This window comes from Orcinus orca, chromosome 10, assembly GCF_937001465.1.
Source record: "Orcinus orca chromosome 10, mOrcOrc1.1, whole genome shotgun sequence".
Taxonomy (NCBI): domain Eukaryota; kingdom Metazoa; phylum Chordata; class Mammalia; order Artiodactyla; family Delphinidae; genus Orcinus; species Orcinus orca.
In genome coordinates, this window is record NC_064568.1 from 62019122 (window position 1) to 62041801 (window position 22680).

General features: G+C 40.2%; 1 protein-coding gene across 1 annotated transcript; it reads left to right on the top strand.

Annotated features, from left to right (window-relative positions):
* The first annotated feature begins 349 nt into the window (after positions 1-349).
* RAB23 (RAB23, member RAS oncogene family) lies at positions 350-22306 on the top strand. Its single transcript, XM_004267784.4, has 7 exons — positions 350-627; positions 6676-6895; positions 9395-9480; positions 15640-15796; positions 17570-17652; positions 18482-18574; positions 20219-22306. Exons 2-7 carry the CDS (start codon positions 6741-6743, stop codon positions 20356-20358), a joined length of 714 nt encoding a protein of 237 aa, XP_004267832.1. The 5' UTR covers positions 350-627; positions 6676-6740; the 3' UTR covers positions 20359-22306.
* Positions 22307-22680: the final 374 nt, after the last annotated feature.

Sequence of the window (22680 nt, forward strand, 5' to 3'; positions counted from 1 at the left end):
TTAAGCATCGCAGACTTGCACTTGGTCCAGTCACAGAGTACGGACCAAGTGCGTTTTCGACTTTGCTCCAGTTTTGCTCACTCCGCCACTTGGATGTCCTCCGGTCAAGAGTATAAGATGTGCATCCAGGGAGGGCACGTCCTGTGAGGACTCTGAAAGCTGACCACTGGGTAAACGAAGCGTTTGCGGCCCTTCCTCGGCAGCGTCCTCTCCCGCCAGCCTCCCGGAACCCCACCAGCCACAGCTGCCTCACAGGGAACGCGGCGCCCCTCAGCCTCGGCCAACTCGGGGGCGGGGCAGCGGGGCGAGGCCGGCGGCGCGCGCGTGCGCACTGAAAGTCCGGCGCATGCTCCGAGTGGGGGGCGTCCGCGGCAGAGGGTAGGCGAGTCTCCCGCGCCCTACCTTCCGCGGCGGGGCCGCAGCGATCTGCTGGTTCCGAGTTCTTCTGCCAATAAAGTTCCTGAAAAAAGTCACAGTCATTCTTAAAAGAGCAAAAGAGGGCGCGAGCCGGCTGGAGGCCCTGTCGGAGGGCTGGCGCACCGGACGGCGGAGACAGCGGTTACACCGCGACCTGGAGGAGCGGTCGCGCTGGGCGGCGGGCGGCGGGCGGCGGGCGGCGCGGGGACGGTGAGTAGCGGCTCGCGCCCGGGGCGGCTGGCCGCACTCATCGCCCTCGACCGCGGCTGGCTGCGGAGGACCCGCCCGTCCCCGCGGCCCGGGATGTGCCCACCGGGGGCCGGACAGGGGCTCGGCGGGAGCCTCCAGGCCGGGCGCCCCTCCCCGGCTCGGCCGCCGCGCGCGCACTTCGAGTGCGGGGCCCGGGTCCCCGCGGCAGGCGGTGGGCGCAACCCCCGGCGCCTCCTCCCCTCCCCGCGCCCCCGCCTCCCTGGGGTGGCCCTCGGGCGGGGAGGTGCAGCGGGGCGGTGGGGACTGGGCATTAGGTGTGGGTTGGGGCTGGCGGGGAAAGGGCCCAAGCCCCACCCTGGCTTCCAGACCCCGTCCTGGGCGGCGGGCCCCTTCCCTGCCTGCGGCCCCACCCAGCCCGGGTGTTGCTCGGGTTCCGCTCGAATATGAATGAGCCTGACTACGCGGTCTCCTTGACACTGGCTACCGCAGAGTCACTTCACTCGGGGATCCCAGTGGCAGTACAGTCTGAAAAGGGCTGTCTACTTCTCCAGGTTTTATGTAACTCCTGACATCTTCTAGGTAACTTCATTGAACTTGAGAAGTTTTTCAGTGCTTTTATAAATATAATCATACCTGTGCTGAAGTACAGGCTGTGATGAAAAAGCCACCATTTCGATCAGTGAGTTAACTCATCCTTTACTTTTCTAATGTATTGGACGGCTGTTGGTTGGCAAAATCTTTAAAATTAAACTTGGAAGAAGAACACATGTAAAGTGTTACTGTCAAGCTTTTAAAGTATTGTACTCAGAATTATGCTAATTTTCTAAGAATTTAATTGTTTTGGTATAGTTCTTTAAGTTTGTAGAGTATTGGCTGATAATCACAGGAGTCAGACTGCCTGTGTTAAAATCTGATTCCACTTACTTTTCTTTACATTTTATTATTTTAAAAATTATTATATGGTAAAATTGACTTTGTTGGGGGGTGTGCAGTTCTGTGAATTTTAGATATATGTAACTACCATAACAGTCAGAATTTAGAACAGTTCAATCACCTCCAAAACACTCATGCTATCCTTTTATATCCTCCCCCTTACCCCAAGCCCTGGCAATTACTGATCTTTTCCAGAATGTCATAGAAATGGAATCATGCAACATGTAACCTTCTTTCACTCAGCATAATGCCTTTGAGATTCCTTCGAGTTGTTGGATGTATCAACAATTTATTCTTTTTTTATTGCTGAGTAGTATTCTATTAGATGGATGTGCTCCCAATGAAAGACATTTGGATCGTTTCCAGTTTTTGGTGATTATGACTATAGCTGCTATAAACATTGCTATACAGGTTTTTGTGTGAACATAAGTTTTCATTTCTCTAGGGTACTGCTAAGATTGGGATTACATGATCATATAAAGTATGTTTAACTTTGTAATACACTGTCACACTGATTTCCAGAGTGGCTGTATCATTTTGCATTCTCACCAGCAACATGTGAGAGTTCCAGTTGCTTCATCTCCTCTCTAGCACTTTGTATTGTCGGATTTTTTAGTTTAGCCATTCTAATAGGCATGTAGTGGTATCTCGTGGTCTTAATGTGTCTTTAAATAATGGCTAAAAATGTTGAATATCTTTTCATGTACTTAATTGGCATATATAATCTCGGGTGAGTATCTGGCCAAGACTTTTGCCTATTTTTAAATTCAGTAGTTTCTTTCTTATGTTGAGTTTTAAGGGTTCTTTATATTTCCTGGATACAAGTTGTTAGATATGTTTTGCAAAAGTTTCTTGCAGTCTGTAGCTTCTTTTCATTGTTTTAACAGTGTCTTTCACAGAGCTAATGTTTTTAATTTTGATGAAGTCTAATTTATCCATATTTCCTTTTGTACATCTTTTGGTAGCATGTCTAAGAACTTTGCCTAATCCCAGGTCAAGAAGATTTTCATCTTCTAGATATTATAGTTTTATATTTAGATCTTTAATTTTTTTTTTTTTTTTTTTTGCGGTACGCGGGCCTATCACTGCTGTGGCCTCTCCCGCCGCGGAGCACAGGCTCCAGATGCGCAGGCCCAGCGGCCATGGCCCACAGGTCCAGCCGCCCCGCGGCACGCGGGACCCTCCCGGACCGGGGCATGAACCCGCGCCCCCCGCATCGGCAGGCGGACCCCCAACCACTGCGCCACCAGGGAAGCCCTAGTTTAAATTCTATAAGGTGTGAGATTTAGGGGAAGGTTTACTTTTTTTTGGCATATGAATGTCCAGTTGTTCCATCACCATTTGTTGAAAAGACTGTCTTCTCCATTTAATAGTTTTGCACCTTTGTCAAAAATCAATTGGCTGTATTTGTGTGGGTCTATATTGGCCCTCTGTTCTGTTCCATTGACTTTTGTATCTTTCTCTTTGCCAGTATCAAACTTTCTTGATGGATGTAGTTTTATAGTGTCTTAAAGTTGGGTAGCATAATCTTCTCCAGCTTTATTCTTTTTCAAAATTGTTTTAGCTATGCTAGTTCATTTGCCTTTCCATATAAAGTTTAGAATCAGCTTGTCTCTAACTACAAAATATTCTGCTGGTACTTTGGAATTATATCAAACCGTAGATCAGTTTGGGGAGAATTGCTGTTTTTACTTTGTTGAATCTTTCAATCTATGAACATGATGTATCTTTCCATTTATTTCTTTGTTTCATTAGTGTTTTGTAGTTTTCAGTATACAGATCCTGTACATGTTTTGTTAGATTTATGCCAAAGTATTTCATTTTGGGAGGAAACTATTGTAAATATCATTTAAAAAATTTTTGGCTTCAAATTGTACATTAAGATATTAGAAATTCAGTTGAGTGTTGTGTGTTGCTCTTGTATCCTATGTCCTTGCTAAACTCACTTATTAGTTCCAGGATTGTTTGTTTGAATCCTTGGAGTTTTCTAGATAGACAATCATGTCATCTGTGAATAGAAATAGTTTTTTTCCCTAATCTATAAGCATTTTAAGTATTTTAGTTGCCTGTTGCTCTGGCTAGGCCTAATGATAAACAGGAGTAGTGAGAGTGGACATCCTTACCTTGTTCTCAGTCTAAGGGGGAATTCAATCTGTCTTTCAGAATGAAGTGTGATGTTAGCTGTAGATTTTTTTTTTTTAATAGATGCCCTTTATCAGGTTGAAGAAGTCCTCTTCTGTTTCTAGTTTGCTGAGAGTTTTTTTCACAAATGGATGTTGATGTGGTTTTTCTTCTTTACTCTGTTAATATGGTGGATTACACTGATTGATTTTTGAGTATTGAACCAGCCTTGCATTCCCGAATAAAGCCCATTTGGTCCTGGTTATTCTTTTTATATATTGCTGGATGTGATTTACTAATATTTTGTTGAGGATTTTTGCATTTGTGTTCATGAGGGGTTATTTGTTTAGTTTTCTTTTTTGTACTGTCTTTGTGTGGTGCTAGTATCAAGATAATGCTGGCTTTATAAAATAGGTTAGGGAGTGTTTTCTCCTCTTCTGTATTCCAGGGGAGAGTATGTATCATTCTTGAAAAGTTTGGTAGAATTCTCCAATGAAATCACCTGAGCCTGGAGATTTCTTTTTGAGTTTTTAAAGTTATAAATTCAATTTTCCTAATGTTTATATCAATTTCACTGATTTCTGCTCTTTATTATTCCCATCCTTTTGCTTGCTTTGGGTTTATTTTGCGATTCTTTTTCTAGTTTTTTGAGGTGGGGGCTTAGATTATTGATTGAGACTTTTCTTCTTTTCTAAGGTAAGCATTTAGTGCTGTAAATTTTCCCTCTCAGCAGTATGTTAGCTGTGTCCCATAAATTTTGACATATTTTCATTTTAATTCAATTCAGTTATTTTTTAAATTTCTCTTGAGCTTCTTCTTTGGCCCATGGGTTGTTGAGAAATCTGTGTTTTTAATTTCCAAATGTTTGGAGATTTTCCTGTTATCTTTCCATTACTGATTTCTAGTTTGATTTCATTGTGGTCCCTTTATTTGGCTTTTGTTGAGGGTTGTTTGATGGCCTAGAATATGTTCTATTTTGGTATATGTTCAGTGGGTGCTTGAAGTATATTCTGCTGTTGTGTGTGGACAGCTCTATAAATGTTGATTGGATTCTGACAGTTTTCTGTTTTTAGAATTTCATTGTTTTATTGTGTTTTATAGTGTTTTTGAGTATCTCTTTGTGTAACTTGTTTAGCTGCATAGGTAATTTATCACAGTCTGTTGGTGTCAACATTTTACCAATTCAAGTGAAGTTAAGAAACCTTACCTCCCTTTTGTCCTCTTCCATGTATAATTTTTTTTTTTAATTTGGCTGCGCAAGGTCTAGTTGCAGCATGTGGGATCTTTGTTGCAGCACGCGGCATCTTTTTTTTAGTTGCAGCACGCAGGCTCTTTTAGTTGTGGCATGCGAGATCTTTATTTGTGGCATGTGGGATCTTTAGTTGCGGCACGCAGGATCTTTTTTTATTTTTTCTTTTTTTTTGCGGTACGCGGGCCTCTCACGTTGCGGAGCACAGGCTCCAGATGCGCAGGCTCAGCGGCCATGGCTCACAGGCCTAGCTGCTCCATGGCATGTGGGATCTTCCCGGACCGGAGCACGAACCCGTGTCCCCTGCATCGGCAGGCGGACTCTCAACCACTGTGTCACCAGGGAAGCCCAGGATCTTTTTTTAGTTGCAGCATGTGGGCTCACGGCATGCAGGATCTAATTCCCTGACCAGGGATCGAACCCGGGCCCCCTGCATTGGGAGCACAGAGTCTTAACCACTGGACCACCAGGGAAGTCCCCTCTTCCACGTATAATTACTTGTTTTAAATGTTTTCTCTACATATATTGAAAACCATATTGAACAGTATTATAATTTTTCTTTCAACTGTCAAATGTAACAGAACATTTAAGAGAAGTCTGCTATATTTACCCATATTTTTGCTTCTGTCATCTTCTTTCTCTTGTTCCAATACTTTAAGTTGTTGTTTTAATCATTTAATTATGTCTGAAGTGGAGACCTAGAACCTGTACTTTAACAAATGCTCCTAGATGCTGCTTACAATCGTGCAAGTTTGTGAAGCATTAGGGACAATTACTGAGACTCCATTAGGGGCAAAGAAAGGAATGTTCTTCACATTTCAGACATGTTTTGTGTAGTGGTTGTATAAATGGATTTTTGGTTAAGGTAGCTGGAATATAATAGCTAAGTAGGCAGGAACTTAACTAGTAATTTTAAAAAGAAATATGAAGAAATTGGCTTTCTGTTCTTTTCAGTCTAAAATGCGAACAGTACACATTCTGTTACTTTCATTATATGAGTAACTGTAACTAGTCTGAAACTGATGAAAAAAATGCATGGTATAAGATGATGTGTAGAGGATCCATTGTAATCTAAACACTAAAGCACAGTAACTAAGAGCCCGATGCTATCACGTGGTTGCATAGCATTATACAAAACCCTTCCTTAGGGTGCTGTTCTAGGGACATTAATTATTACCTGTGAGGATGAAGAGCAGTTTCCTTAGATTTTGTATTTGTTGCCCATTTGGTGGTAACTATCCACCAAATGGGATAAAAGGAGGATTTATTATGGTATATGAAACTACCATTTTTTTGAATGCCTAACTTTCACTGTGCTAAGTGCTTTGTATCTATCATTGATCAACAATCCTGTGAGGTAAATATCCTCAGGAAACTGAAGCTTCAAGAGGTTAAGCAATAACTTCACTAAGAGCACAGAACCAGTAAATAGCAACTAGTAAGTCAGGCCTCGACTCTTAACACTCATACTCTAGTCTCAGTGAAAGGCAGAACTATGTAATCTAGGCATTTATTGGTACCTGGAAGTCATACATTCTGCTGTTGTTAAGGGTGCAAAAGTGAATGGTATTACTGTCTCTTTTTTCAAAGAATTTACATTATCTGAACAGGGTGGGGAGAGGGCCTTCAACACGGAAAAAAATTCTTGCAATTCATTATGATTATTTCTTGATAAAACAATTATAGCTTATTTTATTTTATATAGGTTTTATGTCATGAAAAAATAACTTCATTTTAAACCACAGATTTGAGAGAGAAGATCGGATCACCTGGAATTAAATTTGGCACAGAAACCTTTTCAACTCCAAAAATGTTGGAGGAAGATATGGAAGTGGCCATAAAGATGGTGGTTGTAGGGAATGGCGCAGTTGGAAAATCAAGTATGATTCAGCGGTATTGCAAAGGCATTTTTACAAAAGACTACAAGAAAACCATTGGAGTTGATTTTTTGGAGCGACAGATACAGTATGTACTTGGCTGTTTTATCCTCTCGCTTTTGATATGTGAGCTGTGTCCAAGAGTTTGCTCAGAATAATAGTAACTGAGTACAATACAATCCAAGGCTAGGTGTCTAGTGGCAGCGGGTTTTCAGTTATTCACTCCTTTGTCTTCGCCTTCTTTTTTCCCCCTCCCCCATCTCTTCCCTTTCTCTCTCATTTTTTTCTTCTTTTTTACCTACACTTCTCCCTTCTCTCTTTTTCAATCTTACATCTGTTTTATATTTATTGGTGGCACCCTGAGCACTTCTTAAACACAAACTGACGCTTGATTCTACCGAGATTTCTGTCGACTATTTTATTTGGAAAGAAAGTTACCTGTCTCTCAGAATAATTTTCATCTCTTATATTATGGGATCTGTTTGTGTAAAATGTCTCTTCTCTTTTTAAAACTGGGCTTATAGAAGTTAGAGAATTAATAATTTGTTTTTACTTTAAAGAAGTAAGAGAAAGAATTGAGAGGATTAAATACTCCTGTGAAAAGGAAATCCAATTGGATTCTAAAACACATCAAAGTAACACTTTTTGTCATTAGTCCTGAGAACTTTTAAGGATATTTTAAATTGTAGGAGAAACATTAAACAAATCTGATTTAACTATCCCAGACACTAGCATCAAAGATAATTGTGTTCACTGTTTTAAAGATGTTGAATTTATAATCTGTATTCTGTTACCCTCTTTTTAAAAATACTTCTCTATTTGCTTCCTTTCTTAGATATTTTAAGGGGATTCATTTTAAATCTTGATGATGTTTATTTTTTGCACTTGCTATCTGGACCAAATTAATATTTTAAGTATACAGTTGACCCTTATTATTCAGACTCCATATTTATATTTTAAGTATGCAGTTACTTCTCATTATTTGTGGATTTCATATTTGCAAATTCACTGCTTGCTAAAATTTATTTGTAACCCCAGACTCAGTACTCCCAGTACTCTGATGGTCATTTGTGGACATGCACAGAGCAGCAAAAAATTTGAGTCACTTATACACACACGTTCGGCTGAGGTTGAACAAGGCGACCCACTGCGTTTTTGTTTCATCTCTCATACTGTACATGAGTGGCCTTTTCATGTTCTGTTTTTGTGCCACATTTTTGTGCTTTCTGTTGGTAGTTTCGCTGTTTAAAATGGCCCCAAGCCTAGAGCTGAAGTGCCGTCTGGTGAGCTGTGACGTGCCTTATGGAGAAAACACATGTATTAGATAAGCTTCGTTCAGGCACCAGTTATAGTACTGTTGGCCATGGGTTCAATGTTAATGAATCAACAGTGTATATTAAATAAGGTGTGTTTAAACAGAACAATGCAAAAAACAAGGTTATATATTCATCAGTTGATGAAATTGTAACCAGGGGCTCACAGGCACCTCACCCGCCTGGTATTTTCCCTCAGAGGAATGGTTCAGGATTTGCTAATTCAGTGTTGGCAGTGACTCTGTAGAACAGAACTACTGCCTGCGAATAAGACAACAGGTGTGACAGAACAGAGTTAATTTGGGGGTTAAAGGGCAACCAAGCAGTAAGCTGCTTCTTTCCTTTCTTACTATTCTCCCCCATTAGAATAGGGTAGCAGGAGGAGGGCAAACACTGACCTAAGGGAACCCTTTCCCAGGACAGCTGACCCTGGGTGTCCGGGATCCCACGGACACCAACATCCATGGGCACTCAGTCCCTTGTATAAAATGGCATAGTATTTGCATTTAACCTACACACGTGCTCCCGTAGACTTTCAATCATCTCCAGATTACTTATAATATCTAATATAATGTAAATGCTGTGTAAATAGTTGCCAGGCACACAGTAAATTCAAGTTCTGCTTTTTGGAACTTTCTAGAATTTTTTTTCCAAATATTTTCTATCTGCAGTTGGTTGAATCCTCAGGCATGGACCCCTCGGATGCTAGTCTTAGAGCCACCACTATCTGTGACTGTGGTTGAAGGAAAAAACATGACAGATAAATCCAAATCGTGTAAAATTACAGCTTTAGGGGAGTGTCTTTCACCCTTTACTTGCACTGTTGGTAATGGTATCAGCATTTAAAAGCGCTCAGACTTTTTCAGAGTGAAACCAGCAATGTAGTTTTTTTTAAATAAGTAAATAAATAAATAAATTTGTTTATTTATTTTTGGCTGCGTTGGGTCTTCATCGCTGTATGTGGGTTTTCTCTCGTTGTGGCGAGCAGGGGCTACTCTTTGTTGCGATGCACGGGCTTCTCATTGCGGTCACTTCTCTTGTTGCGGAGCACGGACTCTAGGCGCATGGGCTTCAGTAGTTGTGGCACACGGGCTTAGTTGCTCTGCGACATGTGGGATCTTCCTGGATCAGGACTCGAACCCGTGTCCCCTGCATCAGCAGGTGGATTCTTAATCACTGCACCACCAGGGAAGCCCAACAATGTAGTTTTAATACCACCAGATTTGAAAAATACATTTCCTTTGCATATGAAATTCATTCATCTCTTGTTTCAGAGTTAATAATGAAGACGTCAGGCTCATGTTATGGGATACCGCAGGTCAAGAGGAGTTTGATGCAATAACAAAGGCCTACTATCGAGGTAAATCATGGGTGTCTTTAGTTTGTTTTGACATGTTCTTTTAGCTGAACAAAGAACTTTGCTTTTCTTGTTTCCCATAGAAGGATTTCTCTTTAAGAATATTTAAATCAATTCCAAAGTATTTTTTAAAACCCCAGGCTATTATTCTTCTAAAGATCTTGTTGGGTGGTAAATAATACTCTGTGCTATAGACTGTTTATCTCTGCCTTAGAATTACATGACTCATATAGTCATTCCCAGACCTAATAAGTCAGAAGTTGTGAAATGTCTTCTCTGACTCCAGGGAAATGACTACGTAGAGTGGAAACTAACATAAGAAAAAGTAAAGCCCTGGCAGACAAGATGGCATTTTGTTACGATATTTAATGTGGGTAAAGCCTTCTCTAGGCTATACGAGTTCAGGGAAGTATGAGATACATGTGAAAAGGAAGAGCTACAATGATAGGATCTAAGACTAAATAAACTGGGGGGGAAATTCCTCTTTTTACCTACCTAGCTTTCTTCTCTAAATTCTCAGCCTAAAATATATGTTCTTTTTGTGTGGAAAAAAATAGGTTGGGCTATTTCTTTTTAAGCTTTTGACAATGTGATGTGGCAGTATTACTTTTTAACTAGTATGGTTATTTTTGGAGAAAGTATTATCATTATGTCTCTCTAATTTAAAAGGGCAAAACTGTGAGTCTACAATTATCTCAAAATAAAGTTTAACTTAAAAAAAGACAAAACTGGTCAAATGTCAAAATGATTTGATTCGTATATGAATAAAAAGGAGAAAATGTTGGAACTGTACAGTTAAGTAGCTCATTTGGGTCCCTAATTTAAAGAAAAAGACCAGGTAGCTAAACATATTTTAATATCCACTGCCATAAGACTTTGTTCAACATTATTATCTTCTAATTTTTTTAACTTGACTCATCCAGTTTGTTGCAAACTTCTTGTTTTAACTTGTTAGATGTCCATGAATCATACCATTTCTCTTTCATATGTTTACAAACAACATTCTTTGCCAGAAACTAAAAAGAGAGCCCATAATTATTAATATTTACATCTTAATTTATATGGGTCATGTTCAAATTTCTTTTCACTTTGTTTCATTTGGACTAAAAGGCTTTAAACAGCATTGATTTCCCTGTGTTTAACGTTTTAACTTAAAGCAATCTTAAGTGTATAAATAGATCTGTTAAAAGGTTTTTTTTAAATGGAACGTTTTTTAGCCAACTATGTTAAAATGGCAAAGAGGGTAGATACTGAGACAGGTCTTAAGCTTCAGCTTTTTCCCTCACATCCCTATTTGAATTAAGGAACAAACAGTGGCAATGTTACATGAATTTGAGAAATGGCATATTGGACTTACATGCTTTTTTTTTTTTTTGAGGTTCTATCAGAGTGCTTTTGGTTGCTGACAGCAGAAAAGCAATTTCAAACTGACTTATTTAGCATCTGTTGACTTGTTACTGGGAGTAGCTTTCATTTGTGGTTTGTTGGGACTATAACCTTGCTGATTGTTCTGGCTGGCCGCCTCCTTGTGTGGGGTTCCTCTTCATGCTGATTTTCCTCTTGTCTGCAAGTTTGCTACCATCGACAGTGCTTTTTGTTCACATTCTTGGGGACCGAGGGTTACTTCCTACAACAGTGGACCAAAAGTCCAGAGCTTTTATCTGATTAGACCACCTTTGACCAGATTACAGTGAGTAGTCAGAGGAAGGTGATTGCCCTAATGGGCTTGGCGCACTTGGGGCTCCCCCAAGGCAGAGGGAAGTTTAGCTGCCTAAACCATAGGCTACTGTACAGAGGGGGAGAGGTGTTCTTGGGGACAGGGCACTGGATGGCGGCTAGGCACCAGGTAATATCTGCTACTAGTATAGATTCAGATGACGATATAATTAAATAAAGAGTAGGAAGAAAAGGTAAGGTGGGCAGAATGAGTTAAGATAGAGATTTAGTGATAGAAACACTATGCCTTATAAAATTATGACCTACTGACTTATGTCCTAAAAATGTGTTATTCAAGATGCATAAAAATTATATTTAAAAAAGAAAAAATTTATTGTAATTCATTTAAAAGACCTATTATAGCAAGACCATTGCTCCAACGCATCATTATGTTCTTAGAATGCTGGCTTAATTGTACAGTGAGACATGTGGAAACATGATCTCCTTATCAGTAGGTTAGAACAGAGCACAGATCATATTAGGAAGCCTTTGGGAGCCCAGATGACTCCTGTTAAACCCTTAAGAAAGTCCACCCTAGGCAGTAGAAACCGTACTTAGTACAGAAAGTTACATACAACATGAAGTAGATTTTTATTACAGTTTTTTACTGTGACTTGGTTCTCAGAAAAAAAATGCTTCTAAGTATATGTAAATTAGGTTATAGACTTGAGACCTATTATTTGAGATCATGCACATAAGTAGAAGGAAACCCTTATTTTCTTAAAAAATAATTTTTTTTCACAAATATAAATGAATATAAATTGTTGGAAATGAAATAGCTCTGGACAAGAAGCTAGTTATAAGTTATAAATGCAAGAATTAAAGAACAACAGAATTAGACTATGCAAGTCTGAGGTTTGTTTTGAAATTATGTGAGCATGGAATCTGTGACAGATTGGTTCAGTGAATAATTTATGTGCTTTAGATTGTATAGAATGTCAAAAAGAATAAGGGACAGCATTTTAAATCCTGAGTAGTATCTATAATAGTATTTTTAAAGCCTTTGCTGGTGTTCGCTAGAGCAGTGTTTCTTAAACTTGACTGTGCACAGGAATCCCCTGGGGAGCTCATTAAAATGCAAACTGAATTCTATAGATCTGTGGGTAGCTCTGAGAGTCTGCATTTCTACAGCCTTCCAGGTGACACTGATGCTGCTGTCAGCCACACTCAGGACCTGCCTACAGACCATCTTGTAGGATCTGTCAGTGATTTGTGGATAGAATTACTCTCTGCACATTATGTGTCTTGGAGAGTATTTTCTGAATTGCATTAAAATATAGTGGCTTTTTTGGAATGATCTTATTAAGGAGGAATAAATACTTGCTATTGGTGATCTTATCATTGACACCAAAAATTTATTCAGAGCTCTGTATTTCTGATGCATGGACAAGTGAGGTAGTTTATTAACTGTTAGAAGTGATCTACTTACGGGTGACTTACTGTTATCTATGATAATGAAGAAACTTTTCCAACGGTGCAATTTTTAGGGTAGGTAGTATTGAAGGAAGATTGAATAGTAGGAAAATAAAGGTCTTTGTAAAATATATGGGTAGAAAACACTAGCTGCCTTTCAATATTAACAACAGAGAGATTAAAACAACTTTCCCAAAGATGGCTGGTACAAACACAGAGCTAGGGGTCCAAGAAAGAAAAAGAAGGTAGAGCAGCGTGGGGTCATTTTAATTTACTTTATTATTTTTTTAGGGTCATTTTACACCTCCCCCCACACGCACACACACACAGCGGGGTGGGTGTGGGATGTAGAAGAGAGAGGCCAGGGAAAGAAGGGAGAACCGTGCATAAAGGGTGCAGTAATGAGCCAGTTACTACTGCAGGCGGGGAGAGCAGGCGGGGAGACGCGCCTCGGGGTGACCCCACCCCAGGGAAGCTGAGGTTTTTATCCCCCCCCACCCCTCCCCAGGCATCCAGTCTCCTTAGGGGGTGTGCTAGACCACCCCTGGCAGAAGAGCAGAGCGCCCCCTGCAGCCCTTGCTGGAGGGTTGGGGCGGGGAACACACAGGGCACCTGTGGGGGGAGGGGGCACCGTGCTCACGTCCCTGGTGGCTTCTGAATCCAGGTCCCTCCTCCTCCTCCTCAGAGGGCACTGCGGCCCATCCCGCCCAGTGTGGTCTCTCTACCCAGTCCCCCACTAAATAATTTTCGGTTTTATGGGCAGACTTTTTCTTTTATCCTTTGATCCTTGATTTTTCAAACAAAATTGTGCTTTTCTTAGTTAATTATTCTTACTGCCCATATCTCTGGCACCATCTGCTTAGTTTTTTTTTGTTGTTTGTTAGTTGTTTTTGTTTCGTTTTGTTTTTTTGCGGTACGCGGGCCTCTCACTGTTGTGGCCTCTCCCGTTGTGGAGCACAGGCTCCGGACGCGCAGGCTCAGCGGCCATGGCTCACGGGCCCAGCCGCTCCGCGGCATGTGGGATCTTCCCGGACTGGGGCACGAACCCATGTCCCCTACATCGGCAGGCGGACTCTCAACCACTGCGCCACCAGGGAAGCCGTGTTTTGTTTTTTTTAACATTTTCTCTAATAAGTGTTTTTTTGTGTGTCTGGGACCTTGTATACTTGGAAATACCTTATTGGACCCTCAAATTTAAACGACACTTGACTGATATAAAATTCTAGGTTTAAAGCTAACAGAGTTTTGTAACTTTTTTTTTTTTTTAAGATTTTTTTTGTTTTGTTTTGATGTGGACCGTTTTTTAAAGCCTTTATTGAATTTGTTACAATAGTGCTTCTGTTTTATGTTTTTGGTTTTTTGGCCCCGAGGTATGTGGGATCTTAGCTCCCCTACCAGTGGTCGAACCCGCACCCCCTGCATTGGAAGGCGGAGTCTTAACCACTGGACCGCCAGGGAGGTCCCCAAAAAAGTTTCTTAAAGTATGATTAAATAATGTTTTATTTGTAGTTTAAGTAAATGTTAAGAGTTCAAGTAAATATAAATTTGTTGTCCAATATGCTAGTGTGATCTCTTCAGTTTTACTTCTCCTTCAATTCTGAGCAAGTCTCACGCTGTGTCTATCAATCTGCCTGTCCCCCACCCCTCAGTTTTGCATAATTAATTTATTCTTTGGTTCAAAGCCTGTTCTAGAGAAGAGAAGCCTCTGCTTTTACAGTCATAGTGAACTGCTGGTTTTTTCCTTCATTAATTGTTCTTTGGGTTCCTACCATATTCCCTCAGGTGATAAACAAACCTTTTTTGGCCCTAGAGTGTCTTAGGTAGCCCAGGTATGTGTGTCTTGAGTCTTAGTAGGAAACTCTTACACCTGGGATATCTGGAAGGAAGGAGTGGCAGTGAGGAACCCTCTTGACTCCAGGACGATTTCCTCTTCTCACCTGTTTTTGTCACTATGCTGTCTGATTCAACAGCAAATCATTGGTAAAAACCCTCTTCCAGAAGGTTGATGCTTATTTTTAAAATGAGATATTATCAACTAATGTGATAGTTGATAGTTAAAATATTGTCAACCTAATGTGATAGTTGATAGTTAAAATATTGTGAGTATGGTATGGGAATTATGCAGTTAAAGAGGATGAAAAACTAAATTAAACTCTTTTCCTCTCTACTATATATTAATATTTTACTCTTGGCACTGGTTCCTAAATTACATTCTTTAGCATTGATGGTATTCTGCTACTAAAACAAAATAATATAGATTTTTTTAAAAAAGTGAATAGAATGAGAAAATTATGATATTTTTCTCTCATAGACTTCTTAAATCTGTGCCAAAAGAAATTAAGAAGCAGGTGACAGATATTAACGAGAAGAACTCAGCAACTCTGTCATTCATGCCTAGTTTACTGTTCTCTGTGGCTTTTACAGTGTTATTAAATATATCAGTATTTTGTGGTGTTCCACAAGGAATGTGTATAATTTTGAGGGTACTTTGGCACTTGCACAAATTTGAGAACCGCTGTTCTTGGTAAAAATTGGTTCTTTGAATTAGAAAATAGAGTTTATATGTTAAAAAATAGGGCTTCCCTGGTGGCACAGCGGTTAAGAATCCACCTGCCAATGTAGGAGACACGGGTTCGAGTCCTGGTCAGGGAAGATCCCACATGCCACGGAGCAACTAAGCCCGTGTGCCACAACTACTGAGCCTGCGCTCTAGAGCCCGTGAGCCACAACTACTGAAGCCCGCGCGCCTAGAGCCTGTGCTCCGCAACAAGAGAAGCCACTGCAATGAGAAGCCTGCGCACCACGATGAAGAGTAGCCCCCGCACACCGCAACTAGAGAAAAGCCCACGCAGCAACGAAGACCCGACACATCCAAAAATAAAATAAATTAAATTAAAAAAAAAAAGCAGTGCTACAAAGATGAATTCAACATTTATTTACATAAAAATTGTTTTGAATACGTAAAAGTTTCCCTCACCCTGCATAGGATTGTTTCATTAATGTAAATAACATTTTTATTTTGTGAACTTACAGGAGCCCAGGCTTGTGTGCTTGTATTTTCCACCACAGACAGGGAATCTTTTGAAGCGATTTCCAGTTGGAGAGAGAAGGTGGTGGCTGAAGTTGGAGATATACCAACTGTACTTGTACAAAACAAGATCGATCTCCTTGATGACTCTTGTATAAAGAAGTAAGGTGGCTACTGTTGAGGGGGTGGCTGTAATTCTGTAAAGCTAAAACCTATTTTAGTTTTTGCATACACTTACAAAATTTAGGAAAGTTTTTAAAAAGACTGCCTTATACTTAAAAATTTCTGTGAGCTATTGTGTGATTGGTTTGGGTTTAAAAAGTTCACACTGAATCAGTAGTAAAGAAAATTAAAGGAGTACGTTTTGAAAGCCCTTTTAGAATTCCAGGTCCTTGCAGCTCAAATCCAACTCCTCATGTGAAGTCAAATCTAGACAGAGTAAGAATGTTAAGAGAAACATTCCAGAACTTCCCTGGTGGCGCAGTGGTTAAGAATCTTCCTGCCAGTGCAGGGGACATGGGTTCGATCCCTGGTCCGGGAAGATCCCACATGCCACGGAGCAACTAAGCCCATGCGCCACAACTACTGAGCCTGCGCTCTAGGGCCCGCGAGCCACAACTATTGAAGCCTGCATGTCTAGAGCCCATGCTCTGCAACAAAGAGGAGCCACCACAATGAGAAGCCCGCACACTGCAACAAAGCGTAGCCCCCGCTCACCGCAACTAGGGAAAGGCTGCCTGCAGCAACGAAGACCCAACGCAGCCAAAAATAAATAAATAAATTTAAAAAGGAAAACATCCCTAGATGTTTTAATGTCTAGCATAAGTATGTTGATGAGTTTAAATAGGTAAGCAGTTCAGATTCGTATTGTTTTGTATACCCAGAACCATTATGCTCACATTTGTGAACAGAGTTTGGCATCCAGATAATTTCTCTATATAAGTATTTGTTTACTGCATTATTAATGTTTTGCTGGCTTTGAAAATACTTATTTGGTTTTTACCTTATTTTTTTATAAGTTCTTGTATTAGTTGTCTGATGCTGTATAACAGATTAGCCCAAAACTTAGTAGTTTAAAACAACAAACATTTATTATGTCACAGTTTTTGTGGGTCAGGAATTTGGGAGTGGCTTAGTTGGGTGGCTTGGTTCTGGGTTTTCATGAGGTTGCTGTCAATATGTTGCCGGGGCCTGTGGTCACAGGAGGGCTTTTGACTGGGGCTAGGGGGGTCTGCTTCCGGGATGGCACCCTCACTTGGCCATGGGCAGGTGGCCTCTCCTTCAGGCTGCAAGTGTCCTCAGCGTGTGGCAGCTGCTTCCCCAGGCATGTGATCCCAGTGGGGGCAAGGCGGAAACCGCAGTGCCTCTTATGAGGAGTCTCAAAGTCATACGCCATCACTTATGTATGTCATTGATGACACAGACCAACTTGATTACAGTGAGGGAGGGGAGGCGTGTGGTAGAATCATTGGGAAATATTTTAGAAAATTGGGGAGTCATAATGAAACTAAAATTAGGAGTCCACTGTTCTAGACACATCAATATACTGACTTAGGCTTTGGCAGCAAAGTAGTTTTGTAGCCAATAAGAGTAAAATAGGTAATGCAGTATAAGACTTTCAGAGTGTAATTAAATTCAAGTGTTTTTAATAACTGAAGAGAGAAAATTAAAGTAGTATATAAAGAAAAGTGACATTTAGTCATTTTAAGGCTAGAGTAAGTGACTTTATAGAAAAGTGTCTTGCCGTTACAGTGAGATGGCTGGTGTTTACCCCCCCAAGAGCAGTGACAACTGAAAATCCTGCTCAAGCACTGAGTGTAGCTCTCACCTGTTCTGGAAGGGCTGACCGCTGTCCTCAGGCTGTATGCAGTAAATGTAATAAAACAAGCTCTCAGAAAGTACCTTTACATACGCTTTTTTCAAATTGATGTGTAGTGAGGAAGCTGAGGCACTGGCAAAAAAGTTGAAGCTGAGATTCTACAGGACTTCAGTGAAGGAGGATCTGAACGTGACGGAAGGTAAAGTGCCTTCTTAACAGTTAACAGCAGGAAGTTTGTTTATTCTTCTTATGCCTTTTCTTTTTGTTGTTTAGAAATCATATTTGTAACGAGAATAGAATTTTCTCTTTGTCATGTATCATTAAGTAAAGTTTAAAGGCTGATGCTGCTCTGAGTTTGAGTCCTTGATTATTTACTAATGTCTTGGAATAGTTGTTACTCTACAGCAAAACTCCAGTGGGCTTTATTGTATTTAAAAATACAACTGGCTATGTATATGCGTGTGTGTTTTTCAAGCGTACCTTCTAAAATTGCTGCATTAGAACCCCACAGCGGTGGACACCCCACTAGGTAGTTACAGTGACCTTAACTTGTTTAATAGTGTTTCCTAGTTTAAGAAAGTGAGATTAGAGAAAGATGGTGGTTATTTTTCTCATTCCGGAATTGCTGCTCATTTTATTAGATTGCAGCTCAGCTGTTGCTTCAGTGTCCCCTGAATAGTGGTTTTCAGTTAAAGAAAGAGTCTTTTTAAGACTGAGTCAGTTTAGTGTTGCTGAATATTAGTCACTATTCAGGTACTTAAAACTAAAGAGCCAATGACTACAAGTAATATTTCATTTCTTTACTAATAAAATGCTACTATATATTTATTAGTATTACCATTGTAATTAGGTATTACTCAGATAATTTTTAGAAGTTGAATTTTTTTTCAACTAGATTATATACTTCTAACTATAATTTTAAATTTGTTTTTTAAGTATAAATATTATAGTAAGTGATGTGAAAGAACAGGTTTTACATGCATAATTATACTGACCTGGCAAGGTTTTTGGTTTTGTTTTCATTCCAGTTTTTAAATATTTGGCTGAAAAATATCTTCAAAAGCTTAAACAACAAATAGCTGAGGATCCTGAATCAATGCATTCAAGTAGTAACAAAATTGGTAAGTACCCAGGAAGTTTTAGCCCCTTGTTTACCTGGTAAATTTATTTTCCATTCATTATTATCATATTTACTGGTTTTTTTTTTAAATACAGTATGCTCCTTTCTTTAAGAAATGTGACTGGAAAGCGTGAGATGAGTGATTATTAAATTTAGTAGTATCAGCTCTCATTAAAAGGTATATTGAGGGGGCTTCCCTGGTGGCGCAGTGGTTGGGAGTCCGCCTGCTGATGCAGGGGACACGGGTTCGTGCCCCAGTCCGGGAGGATCCCACATGCCTCAGAGCGGCTGGGCCCGTGGGCCATGGCCACTGAGCCCGCGTGTCCGGAGCCTGTGCTCCGCAACGGGAGAGGCCACAGCAGTGAGAGTCCTGCGTACCGCAAAAAAAAAAAAAAAAAGTATATTGAGTTAAAAGATTTTTTAACTGATGAATTTTCTAAAGGTCTGTCCTTTTTGAACACTTGTTTCTCTGACTTGACACTTGCACCATCTCCACACCTTTTCCCTTTCCTGCCACCTTGCTGAGCACCCATCCTGATTTTTAACATGAGATGCCAGCAGAGTTTAGTATTTCCTGGAGAACAGGAAGCACCTGTCCGCATCTTACTTTGGGCCATGGCTTCTGGGAGGATGGGTGCCGGTCCTCTTTCCTAAGGACCTCCTGCCTGCACCCCACTCCTCACTACACACACACACACACACACACACAGACACAGCATTTTCTTGGCCTGTTTTAACTTTTCTTACTTTGCCCTTTTTATTGTGTATGTTCCTACTGTCAGGAACCTCACTCACATGCTCTGAGAAACGACAGGGCAGTTGTGATAAGCCGCTGTCTGGTCTCCTGGGCCCACCCTGTCTCCTTCCAGTCTGCTGATTAAAGCCCTTTGATAGATTCTGGTTGTGGAACACATTCAGTGCAGGCTCTCTTCATCCCAGCATTTAAAGACAGTTTGGTCCATCCTTCCTGTGCAGCCTCGTGCCCCACTTTTGTAATGTACCCTGTTTACGGTTCCACCACAGGGCCCGCTGTTTCTTGAGCCTGCCTAGGGCTGTCTTACTTATCCCTTTGCTCATTTTGGCTCTTCCATTAAGAATGGCCTCCCATTCCCACCTTCTGTTGAGAACTGTGCATCCCTCAAGATCTATGGAGAAAGCTCTCGGCTATCTGTCTGGCTGAAGCACAGCCTTCACTTCTCTTAAATGAACAGAGACCTGAGTGCAGGGCATTGCCAGGGGTCCAGTCCCTCCATGTAGTTTGTCCTTTGTTATGAATTAGATGTGGTTGACTCTTCCTTTGAACCATCTGTGGGATCTTGTCTCTTTTATGACACTTAACATAGAGTGTCCTGTAGCATCACTGCCTGTTTGTAGTGCCTCACCTTACTCATCAGATTGTAAGCTTCTTGGGGGCAGGAATCAGTCTTAGTAGTCTTTGTGTCGCTCATAGTGTCTCTGGCCCAGAGTCTTGTGTATCGTGGATGATAAATAGCCCATAAACTGGAGATTACATTTTAGAACGAACAGTGTTCAAAATGAAAACTCTAACAGTTGAAAGTGTTTCTTTAGTTCATCCCTTTTGTCCGCTCAGGTGACCCTGAGATCCGTTAGTGTTAACCTTTGTGTTTTGCCTCAACGTGTCCAGGTGTCTTTAGCACGTCTGCTGGGAGTCACTTGGGTCAGAATTCAAGTACCCTTAATGGTGGAGATGTCATCAACCTCAGGCCCAACAGACAGAGGACCAAGAAAAACCGAAATCCTTTTAGCAGCTGTAGCATACCCTAAAATGCTTCAGGGAGGAAGAAATGAATTGTATTGTGCAGTAAGATACATCCAGCTGTCACGGTATGTTAACACAATTTTTTCGCAGACTTTGCATCTAATGGCTCTCTGAAAGCTGACAGACTTAAACAGATAGCACTGCTCTGCAGTGCTTTTCAGAATGCAGCAAGATCTCTGGTGGAAAAATTACTGCCCTCTGGACTTATTTTAATTTTTTTACATTAGACGAAGCTTCTCCTGTTTTTGAAGGAATGCTATAAGAAACATCAAAAACAGGTTTTGCTGAATTTGAAATGCTGGAAAACATAAATGAAATGCCTAAATATACTGGTACAGATTTTAATATTATGGATCAAGGAAAGATAGCAACCGTTCTTTCTCTGAAATTGGTCATCTAGCTTTTCTAGGAAGTAGTATTGAATCTGAATACTGAAAAGAATAATATTGAAAGGCGAACCCTAATCTTGCCAGACTGCATTAGTGTGTACTTTGGCAATGTTACTTGTGCAATATCTGTAGATGTGGAATGTGGAGGTACGTGCACACGCAGATCCCTGGTTCTGGAGTAAACAGAAGGTGTGTGCAGTGTTTAAGGAAACATAGACTCTAACTCATTCATTCATGAAACCATTTACACATTTATGTGTATAAGTTTCTATTTTCAAATGAGAAATTCTAGACAGATATTTTGCAAAATGAGCTCAGATTTTAAAAGTGCTTTTGTGCCAAAAATACCATACCTAATTTTCAGTGCTTTACCAGAATTTATACTGTTGATAATCTCTTTTAAAAGCAGTTTTCCTCTCTGACAGAGTAGATGAAAGAGTGTCTTAGTGCTAGAGCTCCTCCCAGGTGGCACTGGTTGCGTGCGGAATCTTTTCATGTCCCTGCACATGCATGGCGGGCTTGAGCTGGCGGCTGCAGGACCCCCGCCCTGTGCAGCGTGGCCGCCCTGTACCCAGTGCCTTTTGCTGTTGACAACGCAATTCTGAACTTTTAGGATTATGCTAACAGTTTTTTTAAATACACAAGAGGTGATCTTTTGTCTTAAACCACATTATGGATTTTATAATGCCCTGCAACTCTAAAGCATCTTTTTGTTTACATATTTTTTGTATGGTATTTTGAGATTATCATTTAAAAATTTCTATAAACTTCAGTTTGTATAGCACTTTCTCAAGAGCTCTGTCAGCACCAAATGCAAAATAATTTCTTTTAATAAGTGATTTTAACATGTAATCATGTGGCAGAGCATACATTTTATGACTTGGGACAGTAGCTTTCCAACTCAGATAATTAATTGCATGAACTCTGGTAAAACTGATCATCATTCATCAATGACTTGTTTTTAACCCTTGCAATATACCTGGTTTTTACAGGATTTAAATATATGTAAAAATAACTTTTCTTGGAAAATGTGTCACAAAGTCATTTTTCATTATTTCTACTAAATGCATAATGTTTTATATATTCCTTTTGTATGTTTTCTCTCTCTCATTCTTTTTTTTTTTAAGTCTTCCGTCTGCACCACCCTCATCCCCTGTCCAGATTAATGTTGAAAACATAATAGAATTTTGTAGGGAATGTCTTTAAGTGGTCAGGAGTGAAGGTTTGCTTTTCATAATATTGAAATAATCTGGCATTATCTATTTCAAAGTAATATGTTTATTTTTATGTCACCAGTTGTCACCACTCCCATTGCTGGCAGTGGGATAGGTGTTGGGGAAAAACTCTCTTCCTAACAATGGGTACCCGCTAGTGATTCCCTTTTCTACTCTCTGGAAATACAGTCCCTTTAATTTTTGCACAAAATATATTTTGCGTCAAATAGTCTTTAGTAGCAGAAAAACCACGTTATATAAAATGTTGTAGTTCTGTTTCACATTAATTAAATGTGTGAGGGTAAAAGTTTGTTATTTTTCTACATTAAAAAAATCTGATGATGGTTGCAGTTCCCCTGATATTTGTAATATAATTTTATGTATTTAGTTTTGTCCTTTTTTTTAAACAAGAACTGAAGAGAGATCTTTGTTACACATTTGAATTTTTAATTTGCAATTCTGTATTTTACCTAACCATAATTAGTCATTTTAAATAATTAAGTAGGCCTGAAAATCAGCCACAAGTGATATGTTACTTTCTCAATTCTAAAAACCTTCAAAATTGACATTATATTCTTTCACCTTGAGGCCTTTAATTCTTTTAAATAACTTAACTACTAATTTCTAATGAACCATGGATGCTGAAGAAATACTAAGACCCCGGGACGTTGTGCATTTGTGCAGTAATAGCTTTCTTATGTCGTGGCTCATTTTTGGCTGTGGC

Coding starts and splice junctions, on each gene's coding strand:
- RAB23 (XM_004267784.4), top strand. CDS start 6,741: ATGTTGGAGGAAGATATGGAAGTGGCCATAAAGATGGTGGTTGTAGGG. Junction 9,481..15,639: donor AACAAAGGCCTACTATCGAG/GTAAATCATGGG, acceptor GTGAACTTACAG/GAGCCCAGGCTTGTGTGCTT. Junction 15,797..17,569: donor GATGACTCTTGTATAAAGAA/GTAAGGTGGCTA, acceptor ATTGATGTGTAG/TGAGGAAGCTGAGGCACTGG.